At 45.2% G+C, this 23,213-nt stretch overlaps 1 protein-coding gene across 1 annotated transcript; it reads left to right on the top strand.

The window, feature by feature from the left end:
- Positions 1-322: 322 nt before the first annotated feature.
- LAYN (layilin) lies at positions 323-22,062 on the top strand. Its single transcript, XM_029209387.1, has 7 exons — positions 323-524; positions 3,472-3,769; positions 11,422-11,579; positions 16,594-16,626; positions 17,249-17,332; positions 19,584-19,683; positions 21,447-22,062. The coding sequence occupies exons 1-7, from the start codon at positions 440-442 to the stop codon at positions 21,808-21,810; spliced, it is 1,122 nt and encodes a 373-aa protein (XP_029065220.1). The 5' UTR covers positions 323-439; the 3' UTR covers positions 21,811-22,062.
- The last annotated feature ends 1,151 nt before the right edge of the window (positions 22,063-23,213 follow it).

Here is a 23,213-nt window from a genome sequence, read left to right as displayed (position 1 = left end):
GGGGCAAGATGCGGTCGTGTTTTTAGCCACAGTGCGGTCTTCATCGGATTTCGGAGAAGCCAGTCTTGGATTTCCTCGTCCCCGCGCCCTGGGCAAACGCAGCATTTCCATGGGAAGCTCGAATTGGGGTGGGGAGCTGGCTCCCCTCCTCTGCTCGCTCCCCTCGGGCGGGCGGGGTGTCTAGCGCCGAGCGCGCTGGAGGAGGCCCTGGAGGGGGCGGGCCAGCCGGCGGGGCTGCCCTCTCCGCAGTGACGTCCCAGAGGGCGGAGGGGCGACGGACTGGCTCCGCGCCCTCCCCGCCTCCTCCGGGCGCCGGGTCCGTCGGTCCTCTGGAGATGCTGCTGCCGCCCGCCGTTGAAGTTGCGGAGCACGCCGCTGCCGGTCTTCCCGCTCCACCGCCTTAGCGCCCCGGCGTCCGAAGGCGCACCCGAGCCGGGCCATGCAGCCGGGAGCGGCGCTGCAGGCCGTGCTGCTGGCAGTGCTGCTGGCGGGGCTCCGGGGCGCGACGGGTCGCCTGCTAAGCGGTGAGTGCGCGCGCGCTGGGGCGGGGGCTGGTTCCCGGGCGCTGGGCTGAGGCACCCACTGCACCCCACCTAAGGCTGACCGTCCTCAGGACCACGGTGCCTCTTCTCTGGCCCTCCGCGGAGTGGGTGGAGGGGTGGCGCCCCCGCCCCACCAGTGGACTTAGCCCTGCGGCGCCCCCTACTTCTAGAGGGGCAAGCGCCCGGCTGCTGAGCCTAGCGCCGGTTCCCTGCGTGTCCTGGACCGCGCGAACTCCGTTCCCCGCCCAGGGCTGCCATAATACCGAGAGACGTAGGCTAGATGGGGCAGTGAGCAAACTGCCCCAGTAGGCGCCCCCTCGGTCCGCTCCACTGAGAGCGGCGCAGTAGTCCCCGGGACCCCCACGCAGGGCTTGTCCTGCCCACCAGGGAGGCCTCCTGTCCCGGGAGACGGTGCGTACAGTAGAGATTCTGGATCGGCTGTGCCGTGGGAACCCCAGCCCGTTACTCCTGGTCTCTTCTGGGGGGAAAGGATCCAGCGCCTGGAATAAGAGCGCTTAGAGATCGGGAAAGAAGCCTAGTTAGCGCGGGGCAAGCCCCGCCTGACTCAGGGGAATGACTCTCTCTGCTTCCTTCCTCCTGTCGTGTCACTGCAGCCTCGGACTTGGACCTCAGAGGAGGTACAGTGCTCTGGCTCCTTGCCTCTTCCATTTGTTCTGCATGTCGAGGCGGGGCGGGGCGGGGTGGGGGGCGGCGGAGGGGATGTCCGTTCCCCTTTCTCAGGTTCCCTTCGCAGGCAACAGATTGGCCAAGAGGGATGGAGGAGAATGAAAACCTCCGCTCCGTTATCGGTGCTTCCGAAGCTGATTGAAGGAATCTAAAGTTGGTTTCAGGATGGGGTGGGGTGCAGGGTGGCAAAATGGGAGGGTAACCGAATTCAGCTGTTTGGGTGACGGCTGCACGGGCTCTGTCCTCGGTGACCGCCCTTCCCCTTCCTGCAAATGAGAGGAGAGAAACACTTCCTGAAGGCAGGGGGACCAGATGCACCCTGGGCCTTCTTCCAGCTCTGGCTCCCTCTGGCACTCACTGCCTCACTTGGGATGTGTGGCCAGGCTGGGCCATACAGGAAACTCGTTTAAGGTGTTATGTTTTCCCTTGATAATCCAACGATGGAAAAGTGGGGACTGCCAGTAAATTCAACTCCACCTTGGGGGTGCCTGAGGCTCATTTGTTTTTCCTCTGCTGCCTCATTTGGAGCCACCTTTAAGGACTCATAAAGCTGAGCTGACCCAGCCTTCTCCCCAGGGAGCATCCCAGCCACAGCTTCTCTGGCCAGTGGTCCCTAGTCTCTCTGGAACACCTCCTTAGCGAGAATGTCCCACTTTTGAGGCCTCCTAATTTGCTGATGGAGCAGTCCTGTTAGAGTTTCTCTATTCAGCAAAAGGAGAAGAGTGACAGAGAAAGAGAGAAGAAGCAAAACTTTTACAACTTGTTTATTGAAAATTTCTTTACAAAGGCGATGAAAGAAGAAACTGAAAATAAGAATTCACAGGAGCTTTCCAGATTATCTGTATGTGCTCTGTTCCCATTTAAGCACTGAAAATGCAGTTAACTGCCTGTGGCCTTTTGCTCTGTATTCTGGACAGTTTGGGGAATAACTAATGCTATCTGGCTCTGTGCACAGTTGCAAAACAAATTAGGAAAATGAGAACATTCTATGAGAGCTGGGAAGAGGTTCCCAAACCAAAATCCTTTATTCCTCGCTCTGTGGCAGTAATTCACGCCCACAGCCCACAAACTGGCTCTGCATTGCAAGGGATTCCCCTTGTTGAAATCTGGTTTTCACTGTACATCTGGATCCAGAAACATGCTGTGTGTTCCTGTGGGTTAGGAAGCGGCAAGTGTTTCTGTATTCCTGGCACCTAGCACAGTGCCAGGCATGAGCGTACATGCAATACATACTGACTTAACGAAGGAGCCATGAGGCTAATATTTTGGGTGCAGCACGTCTTTAGACACCCAGACACAAGCCAGGGTGGTGTGTACTGGTGAACGATTTTTTATCCGTCCTCAGTAGAATCCCATCCATTTGTCCTTGATGGTCTTCAGCCCTTCAGGTGTCAGTCAGATGAGACATATTACATGGGCTCCCAGTGCAACCTGAGCCTGTGGTGGCGTGGGGAGCAGAGTTCAGTGGTTATGGCTGTGACTTTGTAATTAGATCTGGGTTCTGACTCAAGTCATGCTACGGATAGCTTATGTGGCCTTAGCCAGACTAATTTCTCTGAGCCTCAGTTTTCTCATCTGTAAAATGGGGCATAAACAATATCTACAACAGTGGATTACTATAAGTGTTCAATGAGATAAGGTATGTATGTAAATGCAAAAGCCCTTAGCATAGTACATGACACATAGTAAGAGTTCACTGAACCTTAGCAGTTGACTTTAGGCAAGACCAGTAGCAGAAAACCCCATGAATCTGATGCTTTTATCTTCTGCTTATACCATAGATTGGGTGAATATTCAGTCCTGCTATTGATACATACGCAGAGGGTTCCAGGATAGAGGAGCCCACGCCTGACTTCAGAATGCCTCTCTTACCTGAAGGAACCCCCAAACAGAGATAACTCACTTTAAGCCACACTTAGTCTCCTGCGACTCCCTAATGGCATGGAAGTGTTATTTTTTGCCTTTAAGTGAAACCATAAATCTTCATCTACCTCTCTTTTAAAGATTCATTTTAAATGTCTGCTTTTCAATAATCTGTAATGGAACAAAGAAAACATGGAGTCTAAATCACTGTGTCTCCACACTGGAAGGGGTATTAATTTGCTCTGAGAGCTTAATGACACTAAAACAAACCACTGATGAGTAATCAGAATTCCTGCAGCTTCATTCAGATGCCTCCAAGCATCCCTGCTCTGGTATATGTTGGGGGCACTAAAATAGGTAGGCTTCTTTTTTTCTCTAGGTCAGCCAGTCTGCCGGGGAGGAACACAGAAGCCTTGTTATGAAGTCATCTACTTCCATGATGCTTCTCGAAGACTGAACTTTGAGGAAGCCAGAGCAGCCTGCAGGAGAGATGAGGGCCAGCTAGTCAGCATCGAGTCTGAAGATGAACAGAGACTGATAGAAAAGTTCATTGAAAACCTCCTGGCTTCTGATGGTGATTTCTGGATTGGGCTTAGGAGGCGTGAAGAGAAACAAAGCAATGGCACAGCCTGCCAGGACCTTTATGCCTGGATCGATGGCAGCACAGCAACATTTAGGTAAGTGTGTGGAACTCACAGCAGCTAACTCACTTGATGTAGCTGCAAAAAGAGGCAGGCTGGATCCACGGTGCCAGTCAGTGTGAAAGAGAAGTCCCAGCCAGGCAGAGCCCTGAGGGGATAGCAGTACTGCCAGGGCCACTGACCAAAGCAGTGGGGCGAAGGCGGTAAATCAGCCTTAACCTAGGCCCAGAGAGCTCTGTCCAGGAGGGTGGCCCAGAAGCACAGCTTCAGTGGCACACAATGCTTGAAGTCAGTCGTTCTGGCTGCCCGGCCTTTTGGACTAGAACCCCAGTGAGAGATTTTTTTTTAAATTTTTATTGGAGTATAGTTGATTTACTATGTTGTGTTAGTTTCAGGTGTACAGCAAAGTGAATCAGTTATACGTACACATATATCCACTCTTTTTTAGATTCTTTTCCCATATAGGCCATTACAGAGTATTGAGTAGAGTTCCCTGTGCTATACAGTAGGTCTTTATCAGTTATTTATTTTATATATACTAGTGTGGATATGTCAATCCCAATCTCCCAGTTTATCCCTCCCCCCACCCCCTTACACCCTGGTAACCATACGTTTGTTTTCTACATCTGTGACTCTATTTCTGTTTTGTAAATAAGTTCATTTGTACCCTTTTTTTAGATTCCACATATAAGTGATATCATATATTTGTCTTTCTCTGTCTGACTTACTTCACTCAGTATGACAATCTCTAGGTCCATCCACGTTGCTTCAAATGGCATTATTTTGTTCTTTTTTATGGCTAATATTCCATTGTATATATGTACCACATCTTTTATCCCTTCCTCTGTTGATGGACCTTTAGGTTGCTGCCATGTCTTGGCTATTGTAAACAGTACTGCAGTGAACATTGGGGTGCATGTGTCTTTTCGAATTATGGTTTTCTCTGGATGTATGCCCAGGAGTGGGATTGCTGACCCAGTGAGAGATTGAAGGCCTGTGGGGCTGAAGGGCTCCAGACTGCAGGAAATTATGATGACAGGCAAGAAATTAGAGCCAAGATCTAATTCTCTGGATTGACCAAGAGGGGACTTAAGGAAGCCTGCAGTTTGTAGAGCCCTTCTAAACCCACAGCACTGGACTCACTTCACACACCTGCCCCCCAGCACCATGGCATTGCCATCGTCCCTCCCTAAGAAAAGCAGTGACGTGGAAGAACGTCAAAAAATATCAAAATTAAAAGGCAGGCATAAGACTGGAAAAATGTTGTAAGAAATTTAACAGTTATGATCTTTTTACAATAAAGAGTTAATATAAGTCAAAAAGCACCAAAAGTTTATATAAGTCAGTAAATCCCCAAAAGATAAAGGGGCAAAAGACCTGAGCAACCAGTTCACAAAATAGAAAATCTAACTGGTAAACAGTCATATGGGGAAAACATTTAAACTCATTTTCAATCAAAAGAATGAAGATTAGAATATATCTTTATTACCTATTCCATTCAAGACAGCATGAAGTTCACCCATTATGCTGTTCAGATCCACACCTTCATCTAAGTTCCAGGAGTCGTTCCTCCAAGATTCTCTTGGGCCTCTCTCCTGGGAGAAACTTTAGAAAGGAAGCTTAGGAGGAACTACACTCCCCACCACTGCAGCTGGTCCCAGCGCCACACCTGATATTTATTGACCCCCCTCCTCCTCTGTGCAGTCTAGATTCCCTTCACCCTCTGTTCGGGGAGCCTCAATGGCTCTCTTACCTTGTGGCAGGACCCAGACCCTCATCCCTGAAGAGTGTGAGGCCTAGTCAACTTGCATTGCTTATGCTGGAGTGATTTCACTTTTCTGCTTACCATCAAAATTGGGCACATGAGTACCAACAGGTACCCAAGTAGATAACCTGGCTGTCAAACATATCTCTCCCTGCTTGTAACAGCCGAGATACCTTCGCCTCATGATTAGGGTCCTGCAAAGAGAATGACTCCTCTTCTTGCCTGCTGGTTCCTGGACACAGGAATCCCCAGATGTCCAAGTGGCAGCCATTGTTCATAGTTCAATAACACTCTTGCTGTATCTTCTGGTGGAAGGATTCCCCCAGAATATACCAGGACCTCTAAACCCACAGAGCTCAGCATTGCAGAGACAAGAAACACAAATTCCCCAAGTAAGTACTACCAGTGAAGGTAAGCAGGGCTACTCCTCCTTTCATAAGCTATAGCTTTACGAAATGTATTTCTTAAAGAATAAGACCTGAAAGTCAAAATTACTTCTTTATCCATGGGCTGCAGAATGGATGTTGTGGTACCAGGCATGAAAACGATACTAATCTCCTTGTACATCTCCATCAGAGCTCTTGGGTGACCAGGTGCATTGTCAAGGAGCAGTAATATTTGGAAAGGAATCTTTTCTTCTGACAGTAAGTCTCAACAGTGGGCTTAAAATGTTCAGTAAATCATATTGTAAACAGTTGTGCAGCCATCCAGGCTTTGTTGTTCCATTTATAGAGCAAAGGCAGAGTAGATTTAGCATAATTCTTAAGGGTCGTAGGATTTTTGGAATGATCAATGAGAACTGGCTTCAACTTAAAGTCACCAGCTGCATTAGTTTCTAACACAAGAGTCATTCCACTCTTTGAAGCTTTGAAGCCAAGCATTGACTTCTCCTCTCTAGCTACGAAAGTCCTAGGTGGTATCTTCCATTATAAGGCTGTTTTGTCTACACTGAAAATCTGCTGTTTAGTTTAGCCACCTTCATGAATTATCTTAGCTAGGTCTTCTGGATAACTTGCTTCAGCTTCTACATCAGCATTTACTGCTTCACCTTGCATTTTTCTGTTATAGAGAGGCCTTTTTTCCTTAACCTCATGAACCAACCTCTGTTAGCTTCAAACTTTTCTTCTACATCCCTTGGCTCCCAGACCCCAGAATACTCTTGGATGACACAGGATGATACAAAGGTCAGTGATTCAAAATGTGCACTGTGTCTTGGAGGATGTTGGCTCATCCTCACAAAGTATTGCCTCTAAGCTAGTGCTTCAGCTGTGTTTTCAACAAGTTCATCCCTCACTCTGTCAAACTGGCAGCTTCAGGATGGGTGAATATGTGATGTGACTAGTAAATCCCCTGCCTACGCCCACATCTCCTTTGCTATAAACTAGGTTTTTTGGTCTGATGAGATCTTATTTGGAATTCTGTGCTGGTAGGTCAAAGACTGTGTAAGCATTTGGATAGTGGCGCTAAGGCCTTGAGGCTAGAAAAGCAAACCGATACCCAGATTGTATGTCTATTCCTATCAACATGAATCATTGCCCCTTTCAGAATGGAAGGAGTCCAATGTAGTCAACTTGCTACCAGATTCTAGGCTTGTCTCTATTCCCAGCAGACTGGTTGTTGGGCAGTAGCTAGATCAGCCTTGGTGAGTGGGAACGGCTACTGTTGAGCCCATGCATGGCCTCCATCCCTGCCACCATGGCTACCCTAGCATGTATCTTTTATACCAGAGCTGGGGCAGCTGATAACAGGCTGGCTGACATCAACTGGCTAAGTCATTTTGTCTCCCTGGTTGTTTAGCGCCTCTTCCATGCTAGAGGCTTTTTGGTGGGCTTTAACATATGATAGATTTTCATACTTTACCCCTACTCCCATACGTCTATTCACATCACTCTATCCAAGAGCTCCTTGTCCCCAGTCTTCCACTCTTTATCCTTTTAGACTTCTAATCAACTGGCTAAGCTCTTTGCCTTTACCCCTGAGTTTTTATATAGTCTAATCTCTAATAACTTCTCTTTCTATACTAAGTGGTTAACTAGGCATATCAGCTAAGCTCTGGCCATTGGAAGGATGTTTCCTTAACACTTGATCTTTCAGAACCATCTCTGAGTGGGACTGTAGTACAGCTGCTGCCCATTTGGAGTTGTACCCCCATGCTTGGCTGACCTATCCATGAACCAAGCTTAGGCTGCCTTTATCAGCTAGTCGTAAGGGATTCCTTTATGCAGCTATAGCTGTAAGCTGAGGGACAGGCTCTGGTACAACAGTGGTAGATGTCATGGCAGTCTGCTCTACCTGTTCATACAGTGCCATCTGGTCCTAAATATACCTCTTCCATCTTGTAATGAGTTGATTCCAGGCCTGCCTAATCTTTTGACTAGGTATGTCTGACAGTGTCTCTCTTACATTGAGCAAGTTGGATTGCATGTTCTCTTGGTGCTCCTTGCCTAGTATCAAGCCAGGAGTTGCTTTGCAAAAGGTGATTTTTTTCTCATCTTTAGATGATATGGCCTTGCTGTAGAATCTTAAGGGTTTGCATTGTGATTCTCTCATTGGAGCTTGTACAGATTCTATATGGCATTATTTTTCTCACCACTGATACCTCTAATAATAGGGTCTGATGGATCATATGGCCCAAGTGGGAAGTCTGCTTCCATCACAGCCTAGAACTGCTTCAGAGTCCTTTTCTGCTCTGGACCCCACTCAGAGACACCTGTCTTTCATGTCAACTGGTATATAGGCCAGAGCAGTATTCCCAGGTGTGAAATAAGCCACCTCTAAAACCCAGAGAGACCTACCCCAGGCTATGCTTCCTTCTTAAAATTATTGCAAGACGCTTCAAATTATTGTGAGATGAAGTAATTTGACCTTTAATTTGAAAGGGGTGTTCTGGCATTCTCTAGATCACTAGACACTACCCAGTTTCATGAAGTAGCAGGCCCCTGAATCTTCAAACGTTTACCTCCAACCCTTGGAGCACTTGAGTCTTACTAAGGCCTCCAGTCCTTGCTCATCTGGTTCAGTGAGCGTGATGTCAGCAACATGGTGGACCAGTGTGATTTTTTGCAAGATATCCAGGCAGTCTCTTTTCACATCATATTATGACAGAGGGTAGGAAAATTAGTATAGTCCTGAGGAAAGACCATAAAGGTACACTGATGTCCATTCCAAATAAATGCAGACTGTTTTCTGATTCTCTTTCTGATACAGGTGAAAAAGAATGTACTCACCAAATCTGCGTATTAGGTACCCAAGGACGTGTTAAGCAGCTCTAGCAAAGATACCACAAATGGCATAGTAGGTACAATTGAGACTTCTAGTTGGTTGAATTTGTGCTACTCCAATGTCATCCTTCAGGATCTGCCTGGTTTTTGCAGGAGCCAGACTAGTGAATTATATAGAGATATGACAGGGAATACCATCCTTGCATTCTCTAGGTCTCTAGGAGTGGCACTACTTTCTGTCATCTTCGCCTGGATAAGGTATTGTTTTCTATTTACTATCTTGGAGAGAATAGGGAAGAATGCACTTTCAGAGGCTTCCACTTGACCTTCTCCACTATTATAGCTCTTACCCCATAAGTTTTCAATTCATATATTTTAGGACTGGGGAATGACCACTGGATGGGTCCACTGTGAGCTGGTCCTGATCTCAGAGAGACAACAGTGAGTGGTCCTGAAGAGAGATCTTAGTTCCCTGCCCAGGAATTGAACCTGGGCAGCCTGGATGAAAACCAGGAATCCTAGCCACTAGTCCACCAGGGGCTAGAGGCTAGAAGCAAAGTTCCCCTAGCTGTTACCCCCCCACTGGAAAATGCGTTTCTCAAGGAGGCAAAAACTATAAAAGCAGGTACAAAGTTTATTATTAGAGACACAGCATAACATGTGGGAGAGCACATGGAGAAGCAGTTCGTTTATTTAAGACAGAAGCAAGGCAGAAATACACACCCAGAGAGAAAGGGTTCGGGCATCCTCTCTAATGAGGAGCGTGGTAAAGAGGTGATTTAAATCCCTTATATAGGATAGTCCTTCTGGGTCTTTGTTTACCTTTGGCCAATTCTCTTCTTCTTTCACACCTGACCAGTCCTAGGACCCTCCCTAATATGCATGTGCGACTTTTTGCTAAGATGGATTCCACCACAGAGGCCTGTGGGGATATGTCCACACTTATTATGGGGTGGCGCCCCCTCCCTTTTTGACCCTCAAGGAGCCTTTCTGTGCATGTGCAGACAAAGAAGTTTTCCTTGACCTCAGGAGTGGTCATCTTATCTCTTTATTCCTGGAGAGCTCAGCTTCTGCCACTAGCCTTGTCCTTGGAGTGTCTCGGTGAGAACAAAGCTTCAATTTTATTCCACTTGACAAACACCAGCTGTCCGGCCCAGGGACCCATCTATCTCCCATTTCAGTCCTGGGCCAGAACTCCATTTAATACTTAGCCTCAATATGCTCCCACTCAAAAGAGTAGTTTTAATGACACTTCAAGTCTTTGGGTATCAGTGTTGACTTGCACTCTGTGTCCAGCAGTCTTTGTAATATTTGGGTATTCCTCTTTCCCCAGCGTATGGTTACTTGAGTAAATGGCCATAGGTGCCTTTGGGAGAATAGAGGAAATTACCATGTGCACCTACTGTGGTGTTGCAGGGTCCTTCCTCCTTCTAGCAGTGAGTTCCAAGCCTGAAACCTGGCTCAAGTCCAGTAACTAGATGCCAGGCATAATATTCCAACCATTCCATCACCTGTGAAATAAAATAACATAAAGCCATAGGGCCAGTGGGGAGGAGAACAGACAAGCAGGAGGTCTACCAACAGGGTTGGAAAATTGCCCGGAGGTGACGAATGAGGTGCAGAGCCCAGCCCCAGTCAGGATCTCCAGCTCTCCAGACAGTGTCCAAGCAGACTTGCAAGCTCAGCTATCATCCAGGCGAATTCAACCCAGTGGATTCAGCAGAGGATTTTCCTCTCGGTGAACGGCAGCACAAGACTCAAGCAGAGCCATGTGAGGGTGCTACACAGAGAGCTGTCTCTTAGCTGTCTCCTAAGGAGGGGCTCTGACAAGAGCTAGGCAGAGCAGCAGGGCTCACCTCAATAGCCTGAGCATCAGGGGAGATCTGGGCCCCGGAAGGAAACTGCTTAGGTGAGTAACAGGCGAACTACAAAGCCCAGCCCTGAGTCAGCACATGGGGTGGGTGCTCGCATCATTTAAACTGTCTATGGAATCTAAGGCTTTAATCTGGCGCCCACATATCCAACTGGGTGGCAGCATCATTTAATTTCAAGTACCATTGGGGCTGCTAGTGCACCCCGTCCAGGAGCTAGGGAGACAGAGACAAGAAATCAGGTGGCAGAGGCTGACAGAAGGGCTCATCGGCCTGATGAAGTAGAAACAACTTAAAACCTGAAGAAGAATACTTGGGCCTCCCGCTTTTGCCCCCACCCCATCTCTTGCTTTGAAGCCTCTACATACTGGAAAGTCTTGCTCAGATGCTTGAATCTTCTATCCGCTCCTCAGAGCTAGGAAGGCAGCTATGGCTGTTGAAAAGCATGGGGAGATGGAAGCAGGGCACACTCTGGATGAGATAAGCCATGCCTCTCTCAATGCATCTGATTTCTAAAAAAAAGAGAAACAAAACCCACTTAGCCGAAAGCAAAAAAGAAATAAGATCATCCAGACTTGCCCTGCTGGCTGCTTTTTCTCATAATTCCTTTGCAGACATTATATGGTAATATATCCCTCCCTGCAAAGGCAAATGTCAGATGATTGATTGTGATGTCCGTATTAGACAGCGTGGTTCTACTTACTGGAAGCACTTCAGTTCCTCCCTGTCTCTTAAGTTCCTGGCTCAGTGGAACTTGATAGGAAAACAAAGGCTTTGAAGTCTTGTGGTATCCTTCCCCAGTTGCCTCCACTGTTGACCCCTTTCCTACAGGAACTGGTATGTGGATGAGCCTTCGTGCGGCAGCGAGGTCTGCGTGGTCATGTACCATCAGCCATCAGCACCCGCCGGAATCGGGGGCCCCTACATGTTCCAGTGGAACGACGACCGATGCACCATGAAGAACAATTTCATCTGCAAATATTCCGCTGGTAATGAATCCTCTCCCAAGTTATATGGCTGAATTCTCAACCTCCTCTCTCATTTCATAAGCAGCTGCTCGTTCCAAGAATTTGTCACGTGGTCTCTGCGAAAGCTTGTTGCAAATGCCAGCAGTGTTAAACTTTGGGAGTTCTTGTGAAGGGAGATGTAGTGACACTTCCTCACTGAGGAATAATTCTAGCACAGGAGAGGGGTATTAGATGCTAAGAGAAAGGATGAAGAAATGAAAGGGTCTAATTTATGTATGATAAGGCAAGAATTATGAGAACTTCAAGAAACAAAAAGCCCTCCACGTGGACAATTATAATTCTTATTCCTTCCAGATATGAGATTGTATGCTGTAAGAGCTTGGAATACAGTAAGTCCCTACATACGAACCTTCAAGTTGTGAACTTTCAAAGATGCGAACCAACGTTTGCATGTCCAGTCCCGTAAGTTAGTGCACGTGTCTGGCGTACATTGTCACATGCGCACATCCTCTACAAGTGGTTGTGCTTTTGTGTACTTTACTGTACAGTACTGTATAGAGTGCAGTAGTGCAGTATCTTTATTTCAAGCCCAGGATGTCCTGAAGCAAGTGTAAAAGCAGTGGCGATGCAGCTGGTACTGTACTGTACTGTAAGATTTAAAATGTTTTCTTTATGTTTTCTGTTTGTTTTTTATGTATTATTTGTCCGAAAAGTATTATAAGCCTATTACAGTACAGTACTATACAGCCGATTGTGTTAGTTGGGTACCTAGGCTAACGTCGTTGGACTTACAAATGTGCTCTCCGAACGGAACTCGTTCGTATGTAGTGGACTTACTGTAAAGAAGAAATATGAAAGGAAGCTGGCCATTGTTCCTGCAAGTCTTCTACCAGCCACGTGACATTATTTTCTGGGGCTTTAAGGAAACAGAATAATGACCAGAGGAGGTAGATGATAAAATACACCAATTTTACTGACACTGGGCAGATAGAAGTCACTTTGATGAGCAGGGCATCATCCTGCTCCTTAGGGCACCCTCTAAATACATGCCTTGCAAATTTAATTGACGTTTGCTTCTAAATCTGTGAAGGGTTTTGAATTGGCTACAAGCCTGTAGTCTCACTGTGCTGAGGTTTCCCAAACTCCTCCATTATGTTGGACTTTGATCTAAACATGAAGTGATTTTTGATCTGTTATGGAAGTTTCTCACCTCCCTGAAGCCAACTGCTTGACCCCATTTCTGCATCCTTTCCTGACAGAAGTAGAATGACTTGTTAGTTACATCTATTGAGGGACTAAACAATCCTGTCATTTTTAAATTGTCTGAATTTGACTGTGCTTTTGCTGCTAAAGCTGTTTTTCCTCCCTCTTCAACCCCTTCGGATGAATTCTCTCCAAAGACCTGGCCTTCCCCACCATACAGAGTTGTCTCAGGCAGGGAGGTTGCAAGGACTGAGGCTGGCTTAGCAGGGCACATTTTTAGAGCAATTAAAGCAAGGCGCTTGTTACAAACTGGCTGCCCATCACTTTTGTTCCTCATATCCTATTATCTCCATGATTTAAAATGTTGTACTTCTTAAATATTTTCTGAAATGTGAGATTTTGACATTTGTTTTCATAGCCTTTTATTTTTGGACTTTGAACCTAGTTAGGTTTTGTTTTTAATCATAATCTTTATTAATTTTGCTACTGCCTGATTTAGACTGAGTCCTGGCAGGAAAAAGGTGGCACACTCAAAGGGTTTAATGAGAAGAGTATAATAAAATGATATTTGCCAAGGTGTGGGCACAGAGCATGAGATGGTGAAGTGCCCAGGAATTAGCTACAATGGGAAGTTGTTACTACCCCCAGGTTTCAAGGAGCAAAGGGGAGGGACTCCAGAGAAAGCTTGGAGTCATGGAAGAGGAGCCACCCAACAGGAGCTGTAACCAGAGAATGCAGCTACTGTCAAACCACAGTGACGTGCGAAGGGGGCCTGGGGGATAACTACCAGGACCCCTCTCTTCTCCTACCCTCTAATCTCCTGCTTCTGCCTCCTACTGGTTAAGTCCAATCAAGAACCAAAGGACAGGACTTCCCTGGTGGCGCAGTGGTTAAGAATCCACCTGCCAATGCAGGGGACATGGGTTTGAGAAGGTCCGGGAAGGTCTTTCCTGGTCCGGGAAGATCCCGCATGCTGTGGAGCAACTAAGCCCGCACGCCGCAACTACTGAGCCTGCGTGCTGCAACTACTGAAGCCTGCATACCTAGAGCCCATACTCCACAACAAGAGAAGCCACCGCAGTGAGAAGCCCACGCGTCAAAATGAAGATTAGCCCCCGCTCTCCCACTCTCTGCAACTAGAGAAAGCCCGCGTGCAGCAGCGAAGACCCAACGCAGCCAAAAAAAAAAGAGCCAAAGGACAAGGGAGCCACAAGACACAGTCCATAGAGTTCAGCCTCCCAGGACACAGAGAAGGACCAAGAATAGATCCAGCAGAGAGAAGTGGGCACACGGAGAAAGACTAACACATTGCCTTTGCGTGGCCCCCCTCCTCAGGATAAGTTCACACACCTCAGCACGCCATAAAAAATTGGCTTGATCAGACCCTTGCCTGTCTCCAGCCCCAGTTCTTACCACTCTTATTCCTCCCCGATCCCATTCCCCTCTGCCCCCTGTGAAGTTCCCCAAGAGCTCTTAACTGCTGTTTCCAGTGTGGTTGGAACACCCTTCCCTCTTTCCCGGTCAGCTCATTCTCAGCCTTCAGGTTCCGGTTAAACATCACCTTCTCTCATCACAACCAAGTGCAGTAGGTGATCCTTGATGATAATGATGATGACAATGGTGATTTTCTATAAGGGGCGTTATTAGGACAATCTGCAGAATTTGAATAAGATCTGTCGATTGGTTAACATATATATCAATGTTGATTTCTTGGTTTTGATAATTGTACTATGGTTATGTTAGAGTATTGCTCCCCCTCCCATCTTAAATACACACTGAAGTATTTAGGGAGTAAAGGGTAACTATGGCTGCAACTTATTCTCAGGAAAAAAGTTATGGATGCGTCTGTATGTGAATATATACATGTGTATGTGCGTGTGTGTGTACAGATTTAGATATAGACTTGTAGATATAAATATATAGGATATATATAAAGAGAGACAGAGAGAATAATTATATAAATGAAACGTGATAAAATGGTAACATTTTGGTGAAGGATACATGGGAATTCTTTGTACTAGTCTTGCAAATTTCCATAAATCTGAACTTATTTCCAAATAAGAAGTTTTAAAAAATCACTGCCTCTGGGAAGCATCCAGGGCCCCTCAAAACTAGGTTAAGTGTTCCTCCCATGAGGATCATAGCACCTCACACACACAGTACTTTAACTGCCTGTTTACAAGTTTGTCCCCTTCACTATATGGTTGGCATGAGGTCTGGAAATATACATGTTTGACCAGTTAATCCCTGCACTTGATGGGCTAGGGGAAGGTCACCCAGTATGGTTGCAACAGGATGGCACTACATCCCATTATACCAGAGGGCAAGGGACAGGTTGAAAGATAGCATCTAAAACTAGATTTGACAACATGACCACATAGAGTAGGTGACATGCTAGCCAGACCTGATCACTTGATTCCTCCTGGGGTGTGCTAAAGGCATAAACACATTCAGTGGAAATCAGAGACAAATCACCTGAGGCCATGTGTCACAGACCATTGCAGCAACTGATGGAAGTGCTGCGTTAGTTTGCCATGTTCACTGCAGTTTTGCCCAGTGGATTGAACTATGGAGGGACAAGAAAATGACTACATCGTGTAATGTCTTTGAATATATGATGTATTGCAATATATCACAAAATTAATGTGTTAACATTCTCCTGTACTTCCATGTTTTATTGCCATCCTGTATAATATAAGTTCCTTAGAGGGCTGGGACTACTTTTCACTTGCTATTGTGTCTCTAATACCTAGCACAGAGTTTGTCTCCTTGTGATTTTAATTTTTCATTTGAATTTTTTAAATTAAAATCCCAGTTCAGTTACTTATTAGCTGTGAGATTTGAGCAAGGTGTTTAATCTCCGTGTACCTGAGTCTCCTTGCGTGCAAATTCAGAACCGCACTCACCTCATAAGGCTATTATCAGGATAAATTGTGTTTGTTTTTAATAAAACATTTAGAGCATGATGCTGTTTCTATCATATAGCAGACATTTTTAATAAATGAATGGATTTGCATCATCTCTACACACACACACGATTGAAAGTTTCCTTTCTGAATAAAACTTCAGAATAGCTTTGATATCCTGGCCTTAGGACTGTGAATTCTAAAATTTTGACCTTATGGACCCCGACGCTATGAACCCAGAGCATCTGATCAGTGTAGAGTCACCGCCAGTACAAAAGGCTGACACACTTTCAGCCAAAAGTAAAAACATTGATGTAGGTCGTCTGTGCAGCCCGACTATCCTGAGGCTCTTAGAAATATTTTAAATGACTCGTGTTCTAGATCACCAGGCTCTGCCTTGGGGCTGGCCATGGTCTCCTTAGTCCCGGGCCACCTCCACTGCTTGGAGATCAGTATTTGTTGCTCTAAAATATCCCCAATAGGAATTGATCAAATGTCTTGGATTGCTTTACAACAGCGCAGGCCTGGGTGTAGCCGGGGAAGAGTGGGGATTATTGTTGAAACCAGATTAGCCATATGTTCCTAAGAGTTAAAGCTGCTTGATGGTACATAGGGGTTCATTATACTGATCTTTCCACTTTTGCATATATTTGGAAATTCTCATATTTAAAACTCTTAGTTTTAAAACTAAAAAGTTTACTTTTTAAAAAAGAAAAAAGTGCCCAAGTAAAACTGGGGAAAGGCTAGTCTTTGTGCAGAAGAGATTCTTTGGACTTACTAACCTGGTTTCTAGTGTCTGATAATACTAAATGAAATTTATTGGACAACTGAATGAACAAATAAATGGATGCTATGCTCTGGCCAACTTCATTCAGATGGCATGGAAATTTACTTATTACTCTCATCCTTGTTTCTTTCTGCTATAGAGAAACCAACAGCTCCTTCTACAAGGCCTGGAGGTAAGACTGTCAATTGAGATTTGAGTTAATTTGGGCTGTTTCACAGGTTTAGAAGCTTTTCATAGGTTTAGAACCACATGTTCTTTAAACCAGATTATTCAGCAGAAAGACCACTGGTGTTAACCCTGACCCTTTGGACAGGTATATGCCACACCGGACATGACCAGTAGTTCATTAATCTCACTAGCGTTGTCTTTCTCTCAAATATCTGAAAAGTAATAGTTGCAAATTCAGTTTGGGATGTTACTTGTCATTACTGACAATATGAAAGGAATAGTCCAATCTAGTGATCCAAGAAGCAAGTCAAACTGATAATTTATGGTCCTAGAAGTGAGTTGTTGGCCCCTCCCCTTGGCACTTCAGTACTTTATGGGCCTTGATGTCAGCTGCCTGCTGGTTGTATCCATACATGATTCTTGGCAGCAAGTCTCACCAGAAAGATAAAGACAAGTAAACCTCTAGGTCAGCAAATTCAATTCTTTTACTTCCCTGGGTTTATAAATGGCACTGGTCACAATGCTGGTGCTTTTTGGCATCCCACCCTGAAGCTGGTAGGACCTCAGAGAATATCTGGATTTTGATGCCTTTCTCCAGGTTCTCAAGTCCATGTGTCTCTCTCCAGGTGAAGGAACAGAGACAGAAATGCCCATACTTCCAGAAGACACAGAGAAAGAAGATGCCACAGAAACACTGAAAGAAAGCAAAGGTATGTACAGAACTCTCCCAGAGAAAAATAGATAATAGGACTCTCCTGATCACGAATTCCCCATGATTATATACCCTACTTTGTTCTTTCCCACAGCAACTTAAAAATGGAACCAGACAGAGCACTTATGACTTTGTAAAAACTGCATTATATGTTAGATTTTGTCAGTGAAATGCACAAATGGAGCTATCCTAAGACAATTGGGGCGATTAGACAAGACAGGAGGTAAAAAAAAAAACCTGCGTGAAGACAGACGAGGCTTGAGAACCTCCCAGAAGTTGTTTGGGGGGAGGGGAACTAGAGAATGGATGTAGAGAAATAAGAGCAGAAAGACCCAGGCCGTGATTAATATTTCTTTAGGAGACAAATAGAGGAAATGGACATAAAAGATAAAAGAAAATGGAGTGATAAATTGGAGTGCTAATGGACTTTCAACCTCAACTCTCACCTCGAGTTTCAAGAGGGAGATCAGGGCTGGTTACTAGACTTATCATGGTGATCATTTCATGATGTATGCAAATGTCAAATCAGTATAGAATACATCTGAAACTAACATAATATTATATGTCAACTATATTTCAATGAAGACAAAAAAGAAAGATCTGAGTTTTGTCACTGGGCAAATTTTTAAAAAACACTTAATTTTTCAGTTTAGTTATTTGCACAATAGAAGTAATAACATTTTTCTCACCTACCTGAGAGCATTTCTGTGTCCATAAAATGAAACAGGATAGTGCAGTACTGCAATAGTTGTGACACTAGCCACCCCATGTTAGCACAGACCCTACAGGTTAAGGGCTCAGTCCCCAGCAAGACTGCCCTCACTTCAGATATCAGCCACAAGTTCAGGGGTCCCCAGTCCACCCACACTTCTAATCAACTGGCTACAATTCCAGGGAGTGCCCCAGCACGTTCAATAATTCACTAGAACAACTTACAGAACTCAGGAAAACACCATACCTATGACTATGTTTTATTATAAAGGTTACAAATCAGAAGCAGCCAGGTGAAACACATACAGTAAGGTCTGGGAGGGTCTCAAATGGGGACTCTCTGTGTCCTCTCCCTGTGGAACCAGGATGGGTAATCACCTTCCTGGCAAATCAACGTGTTCAGCAGCCAGAAGGCTCCACCGCGCTTTGGTGTGCAGAGATTTTCTTAAGGTCTCATTACGTAGCACAGTTGATTTGATCATTGGCCGTGTAATTGAACTCACCCCCTAGGCCCCACCAGCCCCCATCCAGAGACATCTCTGTCAGTATAAACTCTGATCTGGTCTGAAGGGCTCGTGAATAAGGAAGTTACTCCTATTTCTGAGAAATTCCAAAGATTTAGAGCCTCCCGCCCAGGTACCAGGGACAAAGCCTAGTCAAATTCTTTATTATACAACAGATGTAATGTGTGAAAATGCTTTTTAAAAAATCCAAAGTGCTGTGCAGCAGTGGGTGGCATTTTTATTGCTCATTGTTACTACGGTGGTATTTAAAGTAGGTTTTGTTTTGAGGGTTTTTTTGGTGGTTGTCAGGTTTGTAGCCTCACAGAAAAACAAAGCCACAGCCTCTGGATGGTTGAGAATCTTAACCAGTAGGAGTAGGAAAGGGATCAGTCCCCAATCATTGATTCCTCCCAAAGCCCCTTGAGGGAAAATTCTCTAGTTCTAAGACTTAAGTCTTAGGAAAGGTAAGGATGGTAGATCTCTAAGTGCCCTCCACAGTCGCTGCTCATGGGCCCAGCTGGATCCAGTTAGCAGTCAGAAACGTCAGTAAGGCTCTACAGTCTGATTCATGTGTTACACATGACCTTCTCATTCCTGGCAATAACACCGAGACTTCTGGCTTGTTTCTTTTTTCCTCCCTCTCCCCGATCCCACCTTGGAAACTACTGTTTCTGTCCTTAGAGTCAAAGACACCAGCACCCCCAAGCAGCCTCATCTTTGTTAACAAAGAGGAAGAACGAGAAAAGAGAAAACCTCTTTCGTCTGAAAAAAAATTTTAATTAATAAAACTGCCCATCTTATATTTGCAAGAAACCCAAAAATGTAAACTTCTTTTCTCTCTGTTACTTCAGATAATAGGACAGGTAGAAAAGCCTCATTTATTGAAACTGGAAGACTTTGCTCTCTGGGTAACTATATCTGTTTCCTTCCAGAATGCGCTCCTTGGAATGCTCTGTGTTGATTACGCTTTTTTAAGCCTGTTTTGAAGCACACAGAAACACCACCAGTGCTGATAAAGTGTGCTTTTCTTTTCAGAATCTGCCTTGAATCTTGCCTACATCCTAATCCCCAGCGTCCCTCTTCTCTTCTTCGTGGTCACCACAGGTGTATGTTGGGTTTGGATCTGTAGAAGGAGGCAAGTAAAACCTTCATCATGTAAACCTTTGTGTTTTCTGAACTCTTCAAGATTTGGACTTCATTAAAAGCCACGGCAGCTCCAAGACAATCACTTCTACAGATTTGAGAGTAAATTTTCTGATGGGCTCAGGGCACTCAGAAGTACTAAGCATTGTGCTTAGCTGTGATTAAGAGAGTGATCTTACATTCTTTAATTTTTGTGTGTGTGGAAGATTTTAAACGACTTGAGGGGTGAGACTGTGTTATTCATCTGTGTGTCCACACATCACTCAGCAAAGTGCTCTCATGCATGTATGCGCTCACTCCAGGAATGCTTGTTGGGTGAGGGAAGGAATGAATAGTGAGCCCTTTGAAAACGACTGTTCCAAAGCCTGGCAAACCACTGAAACTAAACCACTTAATTCAAAATGAAATAGCCAAATCCTTTTAATTGACTTTTAATTGAATTCACAAGTGTAGATTGCTACAAAATAGCTGCACTAAGTAGCCTAAAGCACCTCTGTTAGTGGATCATGTGCCACCATTGTTGAGGTAACCAGAGGTCTTCTCAGCTACCTTTTTATTCCCCATCATCATGGTCTACAGAGAAGAAGGAAAGCAAAGGTGCAGTTTAAGACTTGACTCCCTTTGATGACCAATTTAAGATAAACTAGTAAGATTCCAATGAAGATCCTGCTTCATTTAATAATAACTTCCTTATAGGATTATTAGAAGAATTAAAGCAGTTAATATATGCAGAATGAGTATATAGTAAGCACTCAAAAATGTTATCTCTTCCTATGATCATTTTCATTAGTTAATTCCTTTTAACCTAAAAATAGAGTTCAGTTCAAAAACTTGCAAATATATTTTCTGACTGCTTACTCTGTGGTTGGGTCTTGATTTCCCTCCCTTACCTGTCTATTTAGCACCTCACCACAATGTGGGATTGTGGCTTTGAAGCTGGAGTCTATCTCGGGGTTTTAACCATTTTTGTGCCACAGACCCCTGTAGCAGTCTGGTGAAGCCTATGGATCACTTCCCAGAACAATATTTTTAAATGCATAAAATAAATTACACTGGATTACAAGGGAAGGAATAATGCTGTTATATAGTTTAGCAAAATATCTCCAACAACTAATGTGAAACAGTAATACACGTGCTCCTTTATTAATGCTTCTTTATTTAGTGGTGAGTATAAGTATCATAATACTGAAGTAGAGATGAGCATAAAATATGTGATGTGATATGAAAATATCTATGATTTCTGTTGGTGAACAAGTCAAGATATTACTAGTGGGAATTCCCTGGCGGTCCAGCGGTTAGGACTCCGTGCTTTCACTGCCGAGGGGAACTAAGATCCCACAAGCCGAGTGGTGCAGCCAAAAAGAAAAAAACAGAAACAAAAACAAAAACAAAGCTATTACGACTCAGGTTAACTGCCCACATTCAAAACTGAAGGACAAGCTCAATTTCTCTTAGAGATGGATTTTTTTAAATGTGGTATTTTCCCCCATGCAGTTCTATCCATGGACCCTCTGGAGGCTCTGGGGATCCCAGAGTCATCACCTCCGTTCTGTGCTCTGGCAGCCGTGAGCGATAGATACATAACAACACTTTCCTCTTTTATTCCCACCCCACCCGAAACCTTGACCTGTAGGTTGAGGCAGGTGAGAAGTGCAGTGTAGTGACTGCCCAGAATGACCCCCTCCTGCCTGCACAGGGGCACCGGGATGTTCTCAGTCCCCTTGTCCACTGAGCCCTGGTTCTCTTTACTCCTAGGAAACGGGGGCAGCCAGGCCCCAGCAAGAAGGAGCAGCGCCCCACCTGGCCCGCTCCTCAGCCGGGGAACAGCCCGGACCTGGAGGTTTACAATGTCATACGAAAGCAGAGCGAAGCTGATCTAGCCGAGACCCGGCCGGACCTGAAGAACATCTCATTCCGAGCGCGCTCGCGAGAGGCCACTCCCGACACTGTGTCCTGTGACTATGACAACGTGGCCATGAACCCATCCGAAAGCGGGTTCGTGACGCTGGTGAGCATGGAGAGTGGCTTCGTGACCAACGACGTTTATGAGTTCTCCCCAGACCGAGTGGGAAGGAGCAAGGAGGCCGAGTGGGTGGAAAATGAAATATATGGTTATTAGGATGCATGAACGAACCCTGAACTGACAAGAATGGGAAAGAAGAGAGAAGCAAAAGTCTATTTTCTATAAAGAAAACACTCAGAAGGTCTGTGAAAGTGCTCAGATCAAGTCCTGGGGGTGAGCATGAGAGCCCCTGTTGAATCCGCAGTTTGGGCTATATCCCTTATCCCAGTCCCTCACCTGGCTGGAACTTCTGAGAAAGCACCTTGTCCAGCATCTGGCACATAATAGAAAATAAACAACTGATTGTTACAACTGACTTTCAAGGGACAGTGCTTTCACTGGCGGGTGGGGTGGGGGTGGGGGTAGTTGCTGTGGAGCTTGGGAAACCAGCCTCTAGGTTCTGTTTCTCTTGCTCTGTACAGCAGCAAACATCATCACAAAGAGACAGAAAGTACAGAATCTTTTCAAAGCTCGCCTATGCCAGCCTCGAGCTGGGCTGCACAACAGCAATCCTTATATCTATTTTTTTCAAAGAATCAAATCAAATAAAAAGCAGGAAACAGAATATTAGTCAGTCTGTGTCTACAGCCCTTCTTCTGCATGTGGCCTCTGGGGACCGTTTTTTCTTTTTCCTGACATCCAAACTTGGAAACACTTTAGAAACTGAAAATGAAGTTTGAATCTAGGCTTCTCGGCTTATTTGTGTTCCCAGCCCTGTTACTACACGTTGTTCTGTTTGTGTGTTTGTTTTACTGCAGCATCAACATAGCATTAGTAATAATGCTAATTATTTTACCTTTTTGTTTTCGGGATCTGACTATTTCAAAAACTTTTGGACTCAAATGCAGAGAAAAGTCACCTAACATCAGTCATTTACCAGACGAAGTTCTGAAGGTCATTATTTAAATCACCAACAGCATCCCTCTATCAGCTTAATAATCTTAGTGTTTTAACCATTCCTCGTATGTCTTGTTTTTGAATAGTTTGTAACTTTGCCTGACACGTGGAGCCCCAATCTAGACAGAGTAAGCTCGTCTGGGTCGGAGCAGTATCAAATGTAGTGGATTCTAAGCAATGCCAATTACCTGCCTTACCAAGGCAGGGAGCAGGGGGGATAACAAAAACATCATTTATGCCTGCTTCAGGGAAGTGTGTTCTGTGGCGTTAACAATATTGCAAGCAAAAAGAGTGACCATATAGTCTGAAGGACTGATTCATTGTCCAAACGCCCCGGTTCCCCTATGCTCTGGCCCCTACTAGGCTGCAAGCTCCATGAAAGTAGGGATCCAATCTGCCCTGCCAGCCATATACCTCCGGCACCCAAGACAGTGCCTTGCGTAGAGTAAACCATCAATACTCGTTGGACGGATGAACAGTTCCTCTTTCAGAGTGATGTAAAATTACCCGCATATTTCAGCTTAAAAGTTTGTAGGACCCGATTTTCACACTCCACCTGGATG

The sequence above is a fragment of the Monodon monoceros genome, unplaced genomic scaffold (genome assembly GCF_005190385.1).
Source record: "Monodon monoceros isolate NGI ecotype Baffin Bay Population unplaced genomic scaffold, NGI_Narwhal_1 Super_Scaffold_7, whole genome shotgun sequence".
NCBI classification, from domain to species: domain Eukaryota; kingdom Metazoa; phylum Chordata; class Mammalia; order Artiodactyla; family Monodontidae; genus Monodon; species Monodon monoceros.
This window is presented reverse-complemented; position numbering and strand designations above follow the sequence as displayed.

What these genes read in the sequence shown, in the direction of transcription:
- LAYN (XM_029209387.1), top strand. Translation starts at nt 440, where the DNA reads ATGCAGCCGGGAGCGGCGCTGCAGGCCGTGCTGCTGGCAGTGCTGCTG. An exon ending in GACGGGTCGCCTGCTAAGCG is followed by an intron (nt 525 to 3,471) that starts GTGAGTGCGCGC and finishes TTTTTTCTCTAG; the next exon opens with GTCAGCCAGTCTGCCGGGGA. An exon ending in GGCAGCACAGCAACATTTAG is followed by an intron (nt 3,770 to 11,421) that starts GTAAGTGTGTGG and finishes CCTTTCCTACAG; the next exon opens with GAACTGGTATGTGGATGAGC.